Source organism: Heloderma suspectum, chromosome 2 (assembly GCF_057233095.1).
Source record: "Heloderma suspectum isolate Gila_16-S chromosome 2, 16-S_ref, whole genome shotgun sequence".
Taxonomy (NCBI): domain Eukaryota; kingdom Metazoa; phylum Chordata; class Lepidosauria; order Squamata; family Helodermatidae; genus Heloderma; species Heloderma suspectum.
Window position 1 is genome coordinate 235,055,776 of NC_139459.1, and position 17,930 is coordinate 235,073,705.

The following is a 17,930-nucleotide window of genomic DNA, read 5'->3' on the forward strand; positions in this document are numbered from 1 at the left end:
AACTTCTGCCCTGCTTTTCAGCTAGCTTTCAAGGTTGCTGCCCAAATGAACGTTTAATATTCAATTGCTTAACAGTTAAGACAAAGCAGTAGGCAAAACAATAAAATGATAGTATAATAAAAGCAGAAAACAATCCATTTGAAAAGTTATTTCCACTTGGTACTGAAAGATAAAGTTAGCACCAGATGTGGTGGTTGGGGAAGGAACATGCCGCAAACAGAATGCCACCAGTTAGGAGGCCCTCCCTAACCTGTGTGTCAACAGTTCTGTTACTGGAAGTGCTACAGCAGACCTATTGGCAGTTAAAACCACAGTCCTATGCATGTTTACACAGATGTCCCATTCTATCCAGTGAGAATTACTCCCAGGTAGCAGCATAAGACAGCAGCTAAAGTTTACTAAGTGGTTACTGTCCAGAAGCAACCAGATAAAGAGGCAAAAATATGGGTTGGTATAACGTTTTTAAAAGTGCAGAGAAAAAAACAAGGCTTTATTTGGATAGATGGTACACAACATTCTTGAACATTTAATTTCAAGCTGAATCATTTTTTCCTTATTCAAGTCTACTAAATGAAGGAGGCATAGTGACATTGTATACAGACGTAAAAGGTAGCATGGAGCAAAGCTTAAATATTAAGCAACTAAAGCAAAAAGGTGAAAAGCAATACATTACTTCTACCACTAAAATTTCCCTGACAATATCATTTCAAAGTGTAAAACAAGGTGGTTGCAGTTTCTCAATTCTTCATGAGCAAGTATAAACTAGCCATCTTGTCTATTTTTCAAACTTACCCTCCATTTAGAATCTTCCAGCTCTCCAACATAATGTGTTATGGATATAAAATGGGCAGTGTTGGTGCTCCTGAAGCCGAAGGAATAAGAGCACTAGCGACAAGTAGGATGTTGTCTATGCAGGCACTGCTGGCTCTACCCATTATCGATCCAGATATGTACCCTTGTTTGTACAGCCCAAGACCATTTTCCTGAGTAGAAACTATCACTTTGTGCCATAGTTACCCTCCCAAGGTATATATACCTTCTCCAGCGAAGACCCCCCCTTTTAACTAAAAAGGATGCAATAAAGCAGCATTTTGTTTCTAGAGGCAAATAACACTACACTGACTCACTGCAGTGTCTTTTCATTGCCCCAAATTAGTAATCCTGTTGAATGATAAATTGTGGAGAATGTCTACACCATTTTTCTTTTGCTTTGACGGCAAGTAGAAATAGTACTGCAAAACAATTGCTTCTCATCCTTAAAAGTCACCCAGTTTCTTGTGAAAAGTGGCACAGTTGAACCTACTATTCATTATCATGTAGGTAATTTTTTTTAAATTAGGTGCTGTGGACTGTTTTATAAATACATTTTAATGTTTTCACAATTACTAAATCTTTAATATATAATTATATTGTACTATACTTCATACATCTTTCCCAAGTTTAGAATGCTATTTAAAAATATAAATCTGTTGCCAAATAAAGCCAAAAGGAAAACTTACGATTGCAACAACATGCATGGAAATGATAAAGCTGACACTTCAGTTTGTATTTGCTGGTGTGCATAACTTTGGAAAAGATATATTTTCTGTTAACCTGGCAACAGTTGTCTAAATGCCATACAAGACTGATATATCTGTGTGTAGAAGGCATCCTTATATTTTCACGGCAACTTGATATTTGTATCAGTCTGTAGATTGTGCATTCATTTTGACATCACCCTGTCAAGCTCCCTGGTGAATCTTGCTCTGCTGTTAAGAAAATTAAATGCAAGTTAGGAAGGTGTGCATACCTTGAAAAGGAGAAGCAGAATATATATAAAAAAGAACAAGTAGATCCTTTTGACAGTGGGTGCAATCCTGCAAAAAGTAGGTATACCTTACTCCTGTTGAAATGTGGAACCATATTGCAGTTAAATAAGTCCCAATGAGAGAAAAAATGAGACTTTATTGGGGTGGGAGGGGGGCATCGGTGTAAACCAGCTAACCTTGGAAATGCTAAAACCCATCTAGCTAAAATTTGTTGTGAATAAATCCCAGTAGAATATGTTAGTTATGACTAAGTCATGACTAACTTGAAGTGCAATATATCTATCACTGTGCTAGAAAGGAAATGTCATGACTTTGGATACCAGTTACCACTCCATCTTAGCAGTACCTGCTCTGTATGGTGGATACTATGAGATAATCACAAGCAGATAAACTTCTGTTTACTGTCAGTGATGCCAGCCTCTCCCACTGCATTTTTTTTAAATGATTCTCAGTGCTGGCCATCAAAGAAACAATTTCCACAAGGAAGCATCTTTGCTATAACCACTTGAGTTACATAGAGTTCACTATTGCCACCATCTCTATAAAAATCTTGGTCTCAAACCAGGACTGTCAGTACTTGCCACCACAGTTGAATCTGGACATGCTTCGAGTAAAAGGTTACAGCTCTGCTAACACCTGCACTAACAACTAACATTTGTTAAGATGTAAAATATAACACGCAAAGAACAAAAGTAAATGTTCAGAAGTTTACAGCCAACTTTCCAGGTGTCTTGACTCCATCGCTGGGGCCTATTCAGACTATCACATTTGAAAAGTAAGAGTACACTTTGTGATTCTTCATACTAGTAATTCAAGTGGTTCCTTGCATGTTCATTTTGAACAGGCTCCTTGGCTCATGCCTTATTTATTGCAAAAAAAGTTTACAAAATATTTTCTAACACTTCAAATTCCAAAGTAAAATGTACAATTAAGTACAGGTGTCCTGGAAAAGGGGTGAGTTTCTTAAAAAAAGAATTCTCTCCCAGTGTACACCATGATCTAGATTTCAGAGGAAAATGGAATTTCAGATGTATGTCGCTTGCAGTTAGCTGACCCTCTTCATGCCAGTGTAGGAAGGTTCCATAAATAGAACAGGCGACTAATGTCTCTGAGCTGGAAAGGAGAGAAAAAAGGTACAAGTTAGCAATGAAAGCCCATTTCTACATTTCTATACCATCTTAAAAGGACTTCAGAACAGTTAATATTTCTTACCAGGCACAAGCTCATTTGTCAAGGTAGTTGGGGAGGAATTTTGACTATGCTATACAACTAAATCTGATAGTTAACACACTGAGAGCTCTCAACAGCCCATTCTGTAATCTTTCCAACAACCCTGCAAAGCTTGGTCAGTATTATCCTCATAGTGCAGATGCGGATGAGTGTGCCTAATGAGTTCGTGGCAGAGGTAATATTTGAACTAGGGCCTTCTGATTCATAGCTTGATCTCTTAATGCTACACCAGCTCTCATTTCTGTAAGGTTCACTACTGTTGTAGTATGTAATCAAGACATGTCCAGCTGATGTAGGATTTAGGTACATAGGTTGTGGCTGCTGACGGCAAAATATTTAGGGCACAATCCTATGCCTATTTAGACAGAAAAAAGTCCTACAATTCCCAGCATGCCCCAGCTAGCCATGCTGGGAGTTGTAGGACGTTTTTCTGTCTAAAAATTCATAGGATTGCACCATTAGTTGCCTATATTTTTAGATAATGGTGCTAACTAGATACATGTATCAAAGTATCTATCTATCTATCTATGGAAAATTGCCAAGGAAGCCCAGCAAAGTCATATTTGACTGAGGTGACTGGTGAAAAGGAAGTTGAAAGGGGGACTCTTCAGAATGCTTTGGGGCTTCTGAAAATCACAATAATTGAAGCTCAGCCAGAATGTATCCTGCAGGTCTAGGTAGCACAAAGTCCAAGAGGTCACCAGCATGGTTAATGAGCAATGCCACGGAAACTATCAGAGTAAATATGATTTCCTTCAGAAAATGGAAGTATTGCCCAAATGAGGCCATAAAGGAAAACAAACTTGCACAAAAAGAAATGTGAGCATGCAAGAAATAAGGGTGCAAAAAAGGGGGATTTTGTACAGCAATATTACTACTAATACTAAGGCCAGTAACAAAAAATGCTTTAAATACACCAGAAACAGGAAAACTGCTATGGAGGCAGTTGTACCACTGGATGACAAGGGCGTTGAGGGAATACTAAAAGGATAAGGAGACTGCAGAGATGCTGAATGAATTATTTGTGTCTTCACTGCAGAAGATGTAGGGCAGAAAATGCCTGACATTTTCGGGGGGGGGGTAAGGGGAACTGAGGCAAATAGGGGTGATAAGAGATGAAGTTACAGACCTTAGTGACAAATTGAAAAAACCAAATTGCCAGGTCCAGATCCATCCTAGAATTCTTAACTCAAATATGAAATTGCTGATCTTCTAACAAAAATATGTAACATATCCCTAAGACCAGCCTCTGTACCAGAGAACTGGGAAGTGGCCAATATAAAACCAATTTTTAAAAGATCTGCTGGGATCCAGGAAGTTCATGCTAGTTAGGGTAACATCTGTTCCAGGTGGAAAGCATGATCAAAGATAAAGTTATCAAGCATATAGAAGGAACATGGTTTCTGCAAAGGTAAGTCCTGTTTCACTAACCTTTTTCAGTTCATTGTGAATATTGACAATGTTTGTCAATAAGTATGTGGAAGGGTGATCTGGCAGACATTTTGAATATTCAAGCTGTGGCCGCGGCTTGTTGTGTCATCTGGACCCAGGGACCATGGGTTCTGTGAGGGTTGTTTAACCCTTTCATAACCCATGGTCTGCGGGTTTGGACAACACAACAAGCCATGGTCATGGCTTGAACATTCAGGATGGTGCCTGTGGGTGTTGCAGCTCAAATAATGCCACAACGAGCTGCAGCAATCATGCAAACCCAGTCTCTGGATCAGAAATATAGTGCTTTGGAATAATTTGCTCCAGACAACAGAGGTGACAAAATACTGGAAAAGAACAAACGGGGAAGGTCACCTAGATAGAAGCAACATTTTCTCACACAGCCTCTTCCACTAACCCATCTCTATGAGAAAGATCAAACTCTTAACACAAGAGAGAACAGCACAATCATGATATATAGATGCCACATTTCTACCTACTGGGGAGGCAGGACAAAGGCAACACATGAGAGTACTGGCCACTAACTGTATTGCCAAACTCAGTCAGTTGGATCAAAAAGGTGCCTTGTACAGCAGATATGCTTGTGCAATGTGCTTCTTGAATTCCCCTGATTTCCACTTCCTGCTGCAGCCCCCCCCCCCCCCCCGGTGCTTGCCTCATCCGACACCATCCTGGAGGATCCTGTTCCTCAAGAGATTTTTTGGAGGACGTAGATAGGGAGCTTGAAAGCCCCACAGCATAAACTGCACTGTGCACTTTAGTGCATCTGACCCAGTATCCCCAATATCCAAGGGTACCACTGAAGAGCTCATTCACGTCCATTCCAGTATGAGAGGATGAATCTGCCAGGAAGACACACCCATAACAGACTTACCCTTTTAATTATTTATTCCAGAGTTTGTGCCAGGGAGTGTTGCTATAACATTCCTGTAACACCGGCATCACTGCTGAGGTGTCCCGTCCTAAGCACTTATATGCCGACACAGCAAATCTTGGGACGGGGGTATTAGTCTTGGAACAAGCACCACGACCCATTCCTTGGAATCATGCAACGTAAAGTAGTAAGATGCCATAACACACTGCACTTAAAAGAACCATAGCTAATGAGCTACCAAGCTGCTAAAACAACTCTGTCAGCCAAGGAAGGCCAGAAACAAAAAGATTCACGCTGTAAGAGAAGGGCTGCCAAGAGTCCTGTCTTGGGGGCACCACAGGCATCAGCAGTCCATGCAATGAAGGGTCCATGTACTATGACCAAACAGTCCATATAGGGTGACTGCATGCATAACACGCTGGCTTGCTGCTCAGCACGGGAGGAGCAGCTATATTTACTTTGCTCCCCCTTATCTCTCGACACAGCCACTCCTGCACCTTGACTGTGCTCTGAGTAGTCCCCTACAAAAACAAGCTACTCAGGGACAATGACTGGAAGCAAGGGCAGAGCTCTGAATGACATCAGATATCACAAATTAAGGCAGATGCTCTTCATACCTTCTGGAAGCACCACAGCTCAAATGGGCTCAAGATAGTCATGCCAAGGAAATGAGGAAAACCTAGGCTGCAAACAGAGGGCATTAGAAGACCAGCCCATATGACGGAAACAAACCAAAGACAAGGTAGCATGCAGCAGGACACCTTCCACAAGGAATAGTGGTGAAATGATATTGCTGAGGTTTTTCCTGTTGAGTCAACCTTACTTTCTGGTGAAAAGTGGGCACAGAATTTAAGTCTGAAAGAGGGCATCTGATCCTTCTGTGCTTTTTAACACCCACCTTCTGGCATCTGTGAATCTAGTATTCTTGTACTGATACCATCTGCCCTTAGTTTGATGCATGGTCACTCACCTCATCTTTTTAAAGAGCGTATTTAGTATTTTAAAATTAGTAATAATTCTGCATGGTGCAGAGTTTATGCTTTTGATCATCATCCATCTTGGGGAGATAATCAGTATTTTGGCTGACTTAAAGAAAATCCACGATGGTGTAGGGTCCCACGCTTCAGAGAATACTTACCCCACAACATAATGGACTCCTGGCTCTCAAACTATCTTTGGGTGTATTTTAAAAAGGCAGAAGCTGAAATTTTCTTTTTCACAGCAGCTTGTATAATCACTCAGACAGAAAAGACAAGTCTACATGTCTTTCAGGCTGCAATCCTATTCACACTTTACTGGGAGTAAGCATCACTGAATTCAGTGGGACTACTTCTGAGTAGACATATACAGGCTCATGCTATTGGTTGACTAAAACTGTCACTAACAGTGCAATCCTATATGTTTACTCAGAAGTAAGGCTCAATAAGATTTACTCCTAGGGAAGTTTGCATAGGATTGTGGTTTAAGTTGATTATCATCCTGCCAGCAAATGTACTTTACAATAAACAGCCAATTACTTTCCCCACTTTGGATTCTCTTGTTCATGATACAATAAAAAGGTAAAGGTAAAGGTGTCCCCAACCAGTTGTGTCTGACTCTAGGGTGTGGTGCTCATCTCCATTTCTAAGCCGAAGAGCCAGCGCTGTCCGAAGACGCTTCCGCGGTCATGTGGCCGGCATGACTGAACACAGAGGTGCACGGAATGCTGTTACCTTTCCCGCCAAAGCGGTACCTATTTATCTACTTGCAATTTCTTGCTTTCGAACTGCTAGGTTGGCAGAAGCTGGGACTGAAGATGGGAGCTCACTCCGTCACGCGGCACTCGGGTCTCGAACTGCTGACCTGCCGACCTTCCGGTCTGCAGTTCAGCGTCTTAACCACTAAGCCACCGCGGCCCCTTCATAGTCCCATGAATGTTCAAAAAAGGAATGTTCAACAGGAAAACACCAAGACTCTTAGGTAAAAGCCTTCAAAAGGAGTTAGCTGAGCTCTGTTCTTTTAGTTAAATACATTACGGCCAGAGTACATGATTAGATCTTCAGCCATCTTTTTCTTTGCTTAAAGGCAGTGGGTTGTATGCATGTGGATTTCGATAAGAACTGAGGTGCTGGACGTTTTAACCCTTTCCCCAGCTTGGAACGGTTTCTCTCTGGAAAGCTCTGTTGGCTGCAAAGGGAAAGGCACAGGTATCTATACTGTACCTGTCTCCCCTACCCCCAGCTAACAGCAGAAGTGGGGAGGCAATTTAAGCGGGGAAATGACAGCAGAAGGTTTAAACCCCCTTCCCAGCAGCACAACCCCAATCCAAATTGGGGCCACCTGTAGCTACATTTTAGCCATTTTTAACTGGAAAACCACATCATGGCTCTCCTGCACCATGTCTGCTATGGGATTTAGTGAAGATACAATAGCGGTGGCCTAGTTAATTGTAAAACCTGGCATAATCCAGCAAATATTAGTCACAAGGAAGTCCCACTGAAATCAGTCTGATGAGTTAGTGGCATCAATTCCTGTTATAGCGCTTTTAATAGGACTTAGCTGCGACTACTGCCAAACTGGCCAAACAGACTGCATTTACAGTCGACTCTTTATTACTACTTTTGTAATACATTACTTCCTTCTCACTGAGTAGTAGTGATTTCTAATTTCCTTTAAGCTAACGAATGTATGTATAATTTAAACTGTCTCCCCCTCTGTCACTTACTTGACCTTTCCTAAGTGTGCCTTTGCCCCATTACCAAGCTGTGGGAGGACTTGTCTAGAGAGCAGATAACACATACTAAAAGGATGTTAAAATAAACATGCTAGTTAATCCTGGTTAAAATTCTTCTATGAGTAAATTAGTATGGCTGTAATCCAGAGGGGCATGCACACACATTCGGAAGTTTGTTCTGAATTCCAAAATTTGTTCAGAATTTTTATACTGGCGACACTCTACACTGGTCATACAGGAAGATTAAGTTAGCTATACAGCTGACACCAATTACGCTAGATCTGAGCAACACTGAGATGGTGTGTATTCATGTGGTCTACTTAAAACAAGGGCTACTGAGTAAAATTAACCAGATAATTTTTTTTAAAAGAGCTGTTAGTTTTAATATATCTCCTTGCCCTTCAGCTTTTGTGAACTAGAGTCCACTTTATCAGATGCATAATAGCTTACACCATAATAAATGGTGCTCACAAGGCCCTTCGTTGTTTTTGCTGCAATGGACTAATGTAGCAATTCCTCCGGCAGTTTTAATACCAGTATTTAATTAAAGACCGCAGGTGACATGTGCCATCTTAGAAGAGGCATTCCTCCTATGTGAGAAAGGCAGGATGATTCTAAGTTTGCTGTCACGTGTGCATCATCAAAACACAAGCAGTATGTCCCGTCCCCCCCTTTAAGAACTATTCTCATATGCAAGTTCATGTGTATTTGTCAATCAACAAAAACTTGTAAGATTAACGTCTCTTTAATCTGGTGACAGCCCTACTAAGTTGTAATTGCAACCCAACACAGGCCTGTTGTGCATCTGCCTCCCACTGAAATGCAAGTAAACAACTTATGCAGGACTGTGACCATAAGATTCTTCCAACAAGACATGTAAATAGATTGAGTAGAAGATGTATTATCAGCCAATTGCCTGCAGTTGTTTTGCTTAGGAGAACAAGCCAGTCATTCTATCACTAATTTCATTCCATTGCACAATAAACTATCCCAGAGTTTTAGCTTTGGATATGAAGCACTGAAAGTTGGCTAAAATAAGCCAATTGTTTTTTTTTTTAAGTGTTCCCTCAGGTTTTCAGCCTTAAGCTTCCTCCATGTGTGTACAAGGACACATTTAGAGTGCCCTCCATTAAAGAAATAGCTGGTTGAAGTGGAAGAAACTGCCTGAAGCCATTTGCCCAAGCCAATTTACAAACCATAGGTCAGCACAGAAATCAGAGCAGTGTCTGATGTTAAAATTTAAACAGAACTTTTAAATCAAGCTATTTGGTTATTTTAGCCAAAATTCAACAGCTTGTACACAAAGATCCTGATCATGTAGGGTGTGTCTGTGTGTCATCAGTTTCGATCACATTCTCCGCTGCAGCTCCCACCACCCATTTCCTGAAAAGCTATACTAGAGGGTCCTGTAATCCCAAATCAATTATTCTGGAGGGCATACAGGAGACTGCAGATAGATGAACATCAGCAACAGCACCCCGAAGAGCCAAAGTATTTATCTTATTTATTTTGTGCTCATACAGCAGGGCCCTTGAGTTTACGCCCCCCCTTTTTTTTTACTTTGGTGCCCCTGCTTGAATAGCTGCTTTTGCCTCCACATCTGGAAGCAGGATTCAAAATAAATCACGCTAGTCCATTTGACTCCTTGCAGCAAATGGATTGATATTCATTATATACTGCATGACATCTCTATTGATTTATAAAATTAAACCACATAGGTCAAGACAGCCAGCCAGTTAAAGGTCATGTGCCAGTGACGTCAAAATGTCACTAAAGAACTCTAGAATTCCAACAGATAAAAAAATACGAGTAATTTCAAAAGAATACCAAGTGTGTGTGGAGGAGAAAGTCCCATCACACAAGTGCATATGATCTGCTTGTGCGATGCCGTACTCTGCCTGCAGAATAATTTTTGCTTACTACTAGTCTGTCATGTATGACCTGCCAAATTGCAACCTATGGGCTTAGTGGGGAATTTCATTGTCCTATGCAGTTGTAAAACTTCATAATTTTAACGACAAGGCTCAATTTATCTTCAGTTCTCACTAAGTCTTCAGAAATCAATTCTACCCATAGTAGTATTCCAAATATGGAAGGTTGCAACAATTCAATATGGCAGCCTTCCCCAATCTGGTGCTCTCCAGATGTTTTAGACTGCAACTTCCAGTATTCCTGACCATTGGATTTGCCACATGGGGCTGATGAGTGTAAGTCCAAAAACTCTGGAGGGCACCAGAAGGCTGCAATAAGGTAAGATCATAGATGACTTGATAATCAAGTATTAAGCTTTGACCACATGCTCCCTCTGAGAGCTGTTTCATGCATTACAAAATCAGCAGGCACATCCATGTACACCTATCAATTTCATAATGTGTATAATGGCCCTGAGTTAAGCTGCATTTTTAAATCTGCAGTAAGCACGAAAAACTGTCTGCTACATTGTGCATTTTAAAAATCCTGAGTACAGCCTGCATTAAAAGAAACCATGGACTACATTTTTTGCTCATTTAGTTAAATACTGTATTTGTGTCTGTTTGCAGGAAAGAATACACAGAACAAGAGCAAAACAGGATTACATGCTATCAATTTTGTGTGTTTTCTAATTTCAAAAAGCATTGACGGACTGAATGCAAGTTTCTCTACAGATTTGGAAATTTATGATCACCAAAGCATTATCTCAAGAAGCGCTTCAGGAAAGCTGAGAAACTAGTTAGAGCAGATTTCAAAACTATATAAACAGCATCAGAGTAAGCAGGTTAAAACTTAAGTGGTTTGGATAAAATGAACAAAGTTTGAATATTATGAAAAAACATACCTTAGCATCAAACTGTCACAACAGAGCCTTTGGTCATTAAAACTTTGGACTGTGTATTTGAGATACACAGATCTGAGTTTAGTTTAGCTTCAAGTCTTTTCCTTTCCTTTTTTACAAATCCCTACTTATAAACCTGATGGGAATGTCTTGGGAATAAAATTAGGTACTTTTCACAATAGTATGGATTCAAAAAAAGAATTAACTAACCAAGCCCATTAGAAAGTGTGGTGTTTAACTGAATCAACTGCATTAAAATGCCCAGTGCAGAGCATGAGACATATGGAAGATCTAGGACATTGGGATTAAGAACCATCAAATGGTAGAAAATAGTTATCTTACTGGAGATATTTTTTGGTAGAACAATGAAAACAATTTACTTAGGGGAAACAGATAGCTGAATTAATTTTTTTCAAAAATTAGAACCTTATTTATATTTTGAGCATCAGTGATATTTTATATGCAGCTAGTGAAGCTAGTTTGGATAGTGTTGAGAGAGAAAATAATGTTTTCTTTTAAAATGTCTCCTAGATAATGTGTAAACAGAAAATAGCCTTGTTTCCTGATTTTTTCAAAGCTTTTTGAGAAACACACACAAATAATTAGATTTAGTCAATTTTATTTACAGTTTTTTTTGTACATTTCAGAGCATTACACAATTACATTTTCCATATTTTCTGACCTGCAAACAGATACCTTAAATGGAAATATTTTAAAAAAAATATGCAGTTCGGTACATCCAAATGCAACAATTACACATCTGACAGTTCACAAAGTGTAATTTACTAGGACGTATCCTAAGAATTTAAGAACAAGTAGTCAGGAAAAAAAATCTGACTAATTATTTACACAACACAAAATCTCTCAAACTAAACCCTCAGGACAATTGTCCTAGGAATACCCCCCGCCCCATAGGAAGTTATGATTCACACCTAATGCAGCATTAACAGCCCTTCATCCCAAATATGGAGGGACTATCCAGACCTGTCTGTGAGCAACGGGCTTCCTCTTAACTTGCCAAAACCTGAAGTTCATACTTCTATCCCTGGGTGCATAGCATAACAGTGTTTGGAAAGAAGTGACCACCAAGACCCATTTACTAATGATTAAACATTTCTAACAGAGTTCAAATTAAATTCATTTCTAAAAAGATTTAAAGTGGCCAGTGGGAATGAAAGTGTTTTTAGGCATAGGCGGAACTCTTTGGGCCCACTCACACTATTAGGATTAGTTTGGGGTAAAAACCAAAGCAACATTCAAGGCTTGGACAGGACCTAGGCATCTGCATTTAAGGTGGACCATCCAGTTCATTTCTACAACTTCCATTTCTTGTGTTAATTGCCCCTCCCCACCCCTTTCCACACATTGAAATGGTATATATAGTGGGTAGAAACTAGTAAAAATTCCCTGCAAATAAACTGCTCTTCAGCTGAGGTTATGGCTCCTGTGCATGGGGTGGTCAGAGGAATTTTAACTTTTACAAAAAATGTAAGAGTCCTCTTGAAAAATACTGAGATCTCACTTTAGGTTAATTTGATTGCATGTACAATTTGTTAAGTATAACTTTCAGTCAAGACATTGCTACAAATGGAAATTTCAGTATAAAAAAGCAGCCAACTGAGTGCAATTTTTGTGTTTAATTGGCTAAGTCCTTCATGGTATTTTAACTAGGCTATACATTTCAAGGAGCCTCCACATTTCTTGCCTACCTTACTTCTCATGTTCATGTTTCAAACTGTGTCAGCAGGGCCCGAACTTCAGGAGTTAGCTGCTTAGCAGCCTTGGCTGCTTCTGTAATGGCCTTGCGGTAAAGACCTTTTCTCTTCTTATTAAATCGCGACTGAAAGTTTTCTAAAAAAGGGGAAAGCTGTGAAAGAGCAAGGAAAGATGTTGTTGGGGACCCAAACCATGAAATACGAGCTTCCTGTCGGACTAAAAGGCCGTTATCTTTTCGGCTCACAGTTATAGTAAGAATACGGGCTGGCCACCATGGGAAGCCATAGATCTTGGCCCAAACAATGTCTCCTACACATATGGTCCTGCCATCTGGTGTGACACATTTGGAGACATTTTTTGAAAAGACTTTCATTTTCAAGGAATTACTGAGCTTTTTCTCTTCCTTTGAAGAGGCCGAGGAGGAGGAGGAGGAGGAGGAAGGTGCATGCATGCTGCCTGGAGGAAAAACAAAGCTTTCAGTAGTGCTACACTCAGAGTTGGTGGATTTCAAGTCATCTGTGCTATCACTACTACACACTGATGCACTGGAAGAGTCAGATTTCTTTTTATTAAGGGTCATGTAAACCGTTATATTGCTTTTGCTGCCTCTCTTGCCCAGTGTCTGCTGTTCATCCTGATCAACAGGAACATGCACTTCATTTGTGTCCTGAACCTCACTGCTGGCCTCTTCAGGGCCTTCTGAGGGGCTCTGATTTTCTGAAGGGGCCTCACCTGCTGAGCGGGTTGAGGAGCAGCGAGACTGGGGCTTAGCAGCCATCTTGCCGCTCTGCAATTTCTCAAGCCCTGTCTTGAGAGAGGAGTCGTTTTCTTCATTTCGGTACCTTTGTGGCTTTAGGCGCAATCGTGGAGGCAGGGAACCTGAGCTGGTGTTCTGAAGACGCCGTGTGAAGTGGACCTTTGAATGTGCATTTTTGGAAGTAGAGGTTGCACTCTGTTTCTTCTGTGCCTTCTCTTTGGCTATTTTCAAAACTTCCCGAGCTTTTGCATGATCCATGTTTTTGCTCTGGAGAACCTTTTTAGTATTTAACTGTGTTTTTGACGTATTTGCTTGAGTGGGAACTTTGACTACTCTGCTTCTGCTGGCAATAGTTGCAACTCTGACCACAGAATTCTTTTTCTGGCTTTCATTTTGGCTTTTCCCATCAACTTTATGATCAGTTTTAATTTTTTTATTCACAGTAGTTATGCCCTCGTTCCTTCGTTTTCTATCCTCATACCTTGAGGAGTCACTTGCATTGCTGCCCTTCTTAATTTCTTTTTTTTCTGCAACAATACTGTTCTTACATTTGTCACACAAGACCTGTCTGGGTCGTAGTTTGATAGCATTCATAATAGAAGTGGGTTCCTCCCTGTACATTTTCCGCTTGGGCCGTTTAATTTTCCGAGGCGGAGGCTGAGGTATTGACTGGTTATATGTGTCCCTGATAAACAAAGGAGGAGGATATGGTGCTCCCTCATGGAAAAGGGGAGGTGGTTTGGAAGTCCATAGGCTTTTAGCCAGGCTAGTTTCTGATGGTTGGATGGGAGAAGAGTCTGTGACGACACCATTGGCTTCACACTTCACCTGGGTCTCATCTTGGAATGATTTACTTTGGAGCTGCATTGCTTCAGGTTTATCCTTGTACTCCCTTTTGGGAAATATGGTCACAGGGATTCCATGGGGTCCAAACCTTAATGAGAAACATACACACACAGTTAACTGAAAATCTACTTAGTTCATCTTTTAACAGTCCATAAGAAGACGTTTCTGGATGTCATCATTAGCTAACATTCAGAGTTCATGAAGTCAAGCTTGTTATTTAAGAACTCACCACCACCAGCCTTGACCAGAATGCTTTCTAAAAATATCAAGGGTAAATGTGCATGTAGCAAAAAGCAACTACTTTCTTTCCCTTCCCTTTATGTGCTTAGGCACACTTTGCATCTCCCCTAGGGAAGTAGTTTTAAAACTTTCTGCCTTGAGGGAACTCCTTCCACATTGACATGCTTACAATACAGCCCTTGTATATTGCAGAAGATTCTGGGGGGGCACACTCAGGAGATATTGGCTGGGTTCACACAACAGACTAACCCTCACTCAGTGGTTGAGCGTGGATTGTTGTTGAACCGTGCATTGTTTATTGAACTGTAGGTTAGCATGTTGTCTGAATCCAGGACATTGTCTGCAGGGTGGCTTGTTAACCATGCAGTGTGGCTTATTTTTCTTGAACAAACCATGTTGAGAACCCATGGTTTATTGTTGGGTTTTTCAGGATGGTTAAAAAGCCACCCTGTGGATAATGTCCTGGGTCTGGACAGCACACTAACCCACAGTTCAACAAACAACCCACACTGAACAACTGAGTGTGGGTTAGCATGTTGTGTGAACCCACTCATTAACTAGGCCTACTGGGTCTCATTATTGTCATGTAAACTGAGGGTGCAATGCACAATGGCAGAGATGGACAAGTTGCCTTTCAGAAAAGGTTGTCTGCCGTTACTGGTCTTCTCATGTTTCTACGGATACTTTTTTTTAAAGCCAATGCTCTAGGGAGGCTAACCATATATAGGGTCCAATATGCATCTTACTATGGGAAGTTATAGACTGGGACAGTTGAACCAGTGTTGTCTTTAAAATATTCCACTATCTCATTACATATTCCAGTATTTCCTACATTGTTATCACTTCTGTGTAAGAAACAGTATATACACCACACCAGTTCACTACTTCCTCCGAATAGCATCCACTTCATTAGATAGATTTTAAATAATTTGCAGTCTCAAGATTCCTGTGGGATAGATTCAACTGCATGTTTACAATGTCAAGAAGGGTGTGGGGGTGGGGGCAGGGAAAGGCAAGAATCCACCAGAAAGTATTTATCCATTTTGCTGGCAATCCTCAACTATTACACCCGTATTTCGCGCGGGTGTATATACACACTATTTTGCATACTGTTTTCAAAGCAGTATGAAAGTAGGCAGCTCTGTTCTTTTTTCATCCCTACAGCACCATCTTCAGAACTGAAATCACACAAAGATGAGGATCACATTATAAAGTATTAGGAATGAGCAGTTAAAACAAGTTTATTTGCTTTCTGCTGAAGCACACAAACCTGAGCACAAATGAATGAAATACATAACCTAGGATATATGGATACTTAGCAACACCTCTTGCTTCATCAAGAACCTACAGTAGCATCTCACTGTTCCACTGTGAACTTGTTTATTCCATTTTAGCTTGCAGTGATTTCCCCAATTACTTTGTTTTGCAAACAGACTTATGAAAAATGTGCATTAATTTTAAAGTACAGAGAACTTGGAGCTAACCATACAATTTGACAGGAGTAGACACATTCCAGTTTCTAAGCCTCACCTGCACAGCTCTTACGTTTTCACTGGGAACTTAATTTTTTTTAGCCAGCCTGGTTAGGGCTACTAAGGCTGTAATCCTATACCCTCATCCTTGGGAGTAAGCTCCACTGCTCAATGCGATTTAATTCTGAGTAGACATGTACAGGTTTGTTTGGTAAAAGTACTAGTACAGCATCCCTGTCTGAGAGATGTCTGTACTGATACTGTGATGTGTCTTTGCTAGTAACGTTTGCCTCCAGTTCCTGCATGTAGCAACTCTAAAAACCTACCAAAATGTATACTTTTGCTACCAAACCCTTGGCCCAAAGCACAACAAATCAGACCAAACTTTACAATTTTTTTTAAAAAAATGTATATACATCCTTAAATACCAATATGAAACTGTTCTGCTGACTTTTAGAGTCCCCAAGCAAAAATTTTGGTGTCCCAAAATCTAGATTTTACACTGAACACTCTGGGCATTATCCAGGTAACGCTAAGCACCTCAAGCCCTAAGGATTCCAGTGGTAAATACCTAATTAACTCTCCCATTGAAGTGAGACTTAATACTGCTCATTTTGCCAGGATTGTGCTCTCTAAAATTAGAAATTCAGCTGATTTCTAGTTGACATATCCAACCAATAGAATGTTTTCATTCAAATATAACCACCTTACACAGACAGCAGTCAGTAATACTATACCCCTCATAATGCTTAAATACACAATACAAATTAAATAGTTTTTCATAACTCAGATTAAACTAGTTTGCCAACAATGCAATACTGACTCAAAGTTCATATGTAAATAGTAAACATGGATGCCCATACATTACACTACCTACTACACACACACACACACACACACACACACACCTTTTAAAAGTTTTTGCAGTGCCACTACAATTTATGTCATAATTCAGTTTAAATTATGGAAAGGTTTGGCCTTTTATCCCTTGCACAGACTAAACGCACCAGAGAGGTTGGGTGTGATCAATGTATTTACAAAAAGGCTGACATTTTTAGGTTACAAAAAGCTGCATGATTCCCAATGTGTTCTATCCTGCTGCAAGAAAGACAAGCCTTAATGCATAACAACATTTTGAATTTTTTTAAAATGTTGACCTTATTTTAACCAGCATCAGAAATATGTTAACTACTTCAATTTATCATTTAATTTAGAAGATTTGTTTACTGAGTTTTTGTCCCTCAGATGTAGCTTTAGATGGTTCTTTGCAGACTTTGCTACATATTACATACCTAGATAAAAGGTTATGCAATAAACAGTATTTCAATGGAAACAATCCCTTATAAAGTCCTATTCTTGCAGCCAAAATGGTTTTTTTTAGTATTTTGAATAAATACATTCAAGTATTTTAATTAGTGCTTTATGCAACATCTTATTTCAGGATAATTTTAGTCAGCATTTCATTATACTTTAGTAATAAAGCTTCCAGTGGAATTCTAGCATATACACCAGAAATCTGTTCTCCGCAATGGATTTCAATTAAAATCTGTATTTCAGGTGCCAACTGGCCTAGAAATTTGTAATGAATATCTGGTGCTATCTAGGTCCAGCATCTGGGTATATTAAATATTTTTCTATCCCTGACTAATCTAGGTCCTTATACATTGGGGAGAGCAATCCTATCGCCGCTAGACATCGTCTAGACAGCCATAGGATTTTTTGGATTCTGGGAACCAAGCTCAGAGCCAGGGCTCTGAGCTCGGTTCCCAAAAACCGCACTCCCCAACCCCTTCCCCATGGCCTCGTAGGCAGCGTGGTTCTTCCTCATCTCTGCACTCTTAACTGCAGTGTGGAGCGGGTGAAAGGGGGAGTTCCGGGGGCTGAGGACCATGGAAGCATCATTATGATGCTTCCTATGCGCCATCCGGCCTCCCCCCAACATCCCCAGCTAGGCAGCTAAAATTGGCTGTCTAGCTGCAAATGCAGGGCAACTGGAGTGCAGAGAAGAGG

The 17,930-nt window shown here is 40.3% G+C and overlaps 1 protein-coding gene across 1 annotated transcript in view; it reads right to left on the reverse strand.

Annotated features, from left to right (window-relative positions):
- Nucleotides 1–459: 459 nt before the first annotated feature.
- PWWP2A (PWWP domain containing 2A) overlaps nucleotides 460–17,930 on the reverse strand; it is a 29,014-nt gene continuing 11,543 nt past the window's right edge. Inside the window, exons 2-3 of the mRNA XM_084838575.1 lie at nucleotides 12,599–14,296; nucleotides 460–2,921 (exon numbers count right to left, since the gene is read on the reverse strand). Coding sequence (XP_084694701.1) covers nucleotides 12,613–14,296 — 1,684 coding nt within the window. The 3' untranslated portion in view covers nucleotides 460–2,921; nucleotides 12,599–12,612. The remainder of the gene's footprint in view (nucleotides 2,922–12,598; nucleotides 14,297–17,930) is intronic.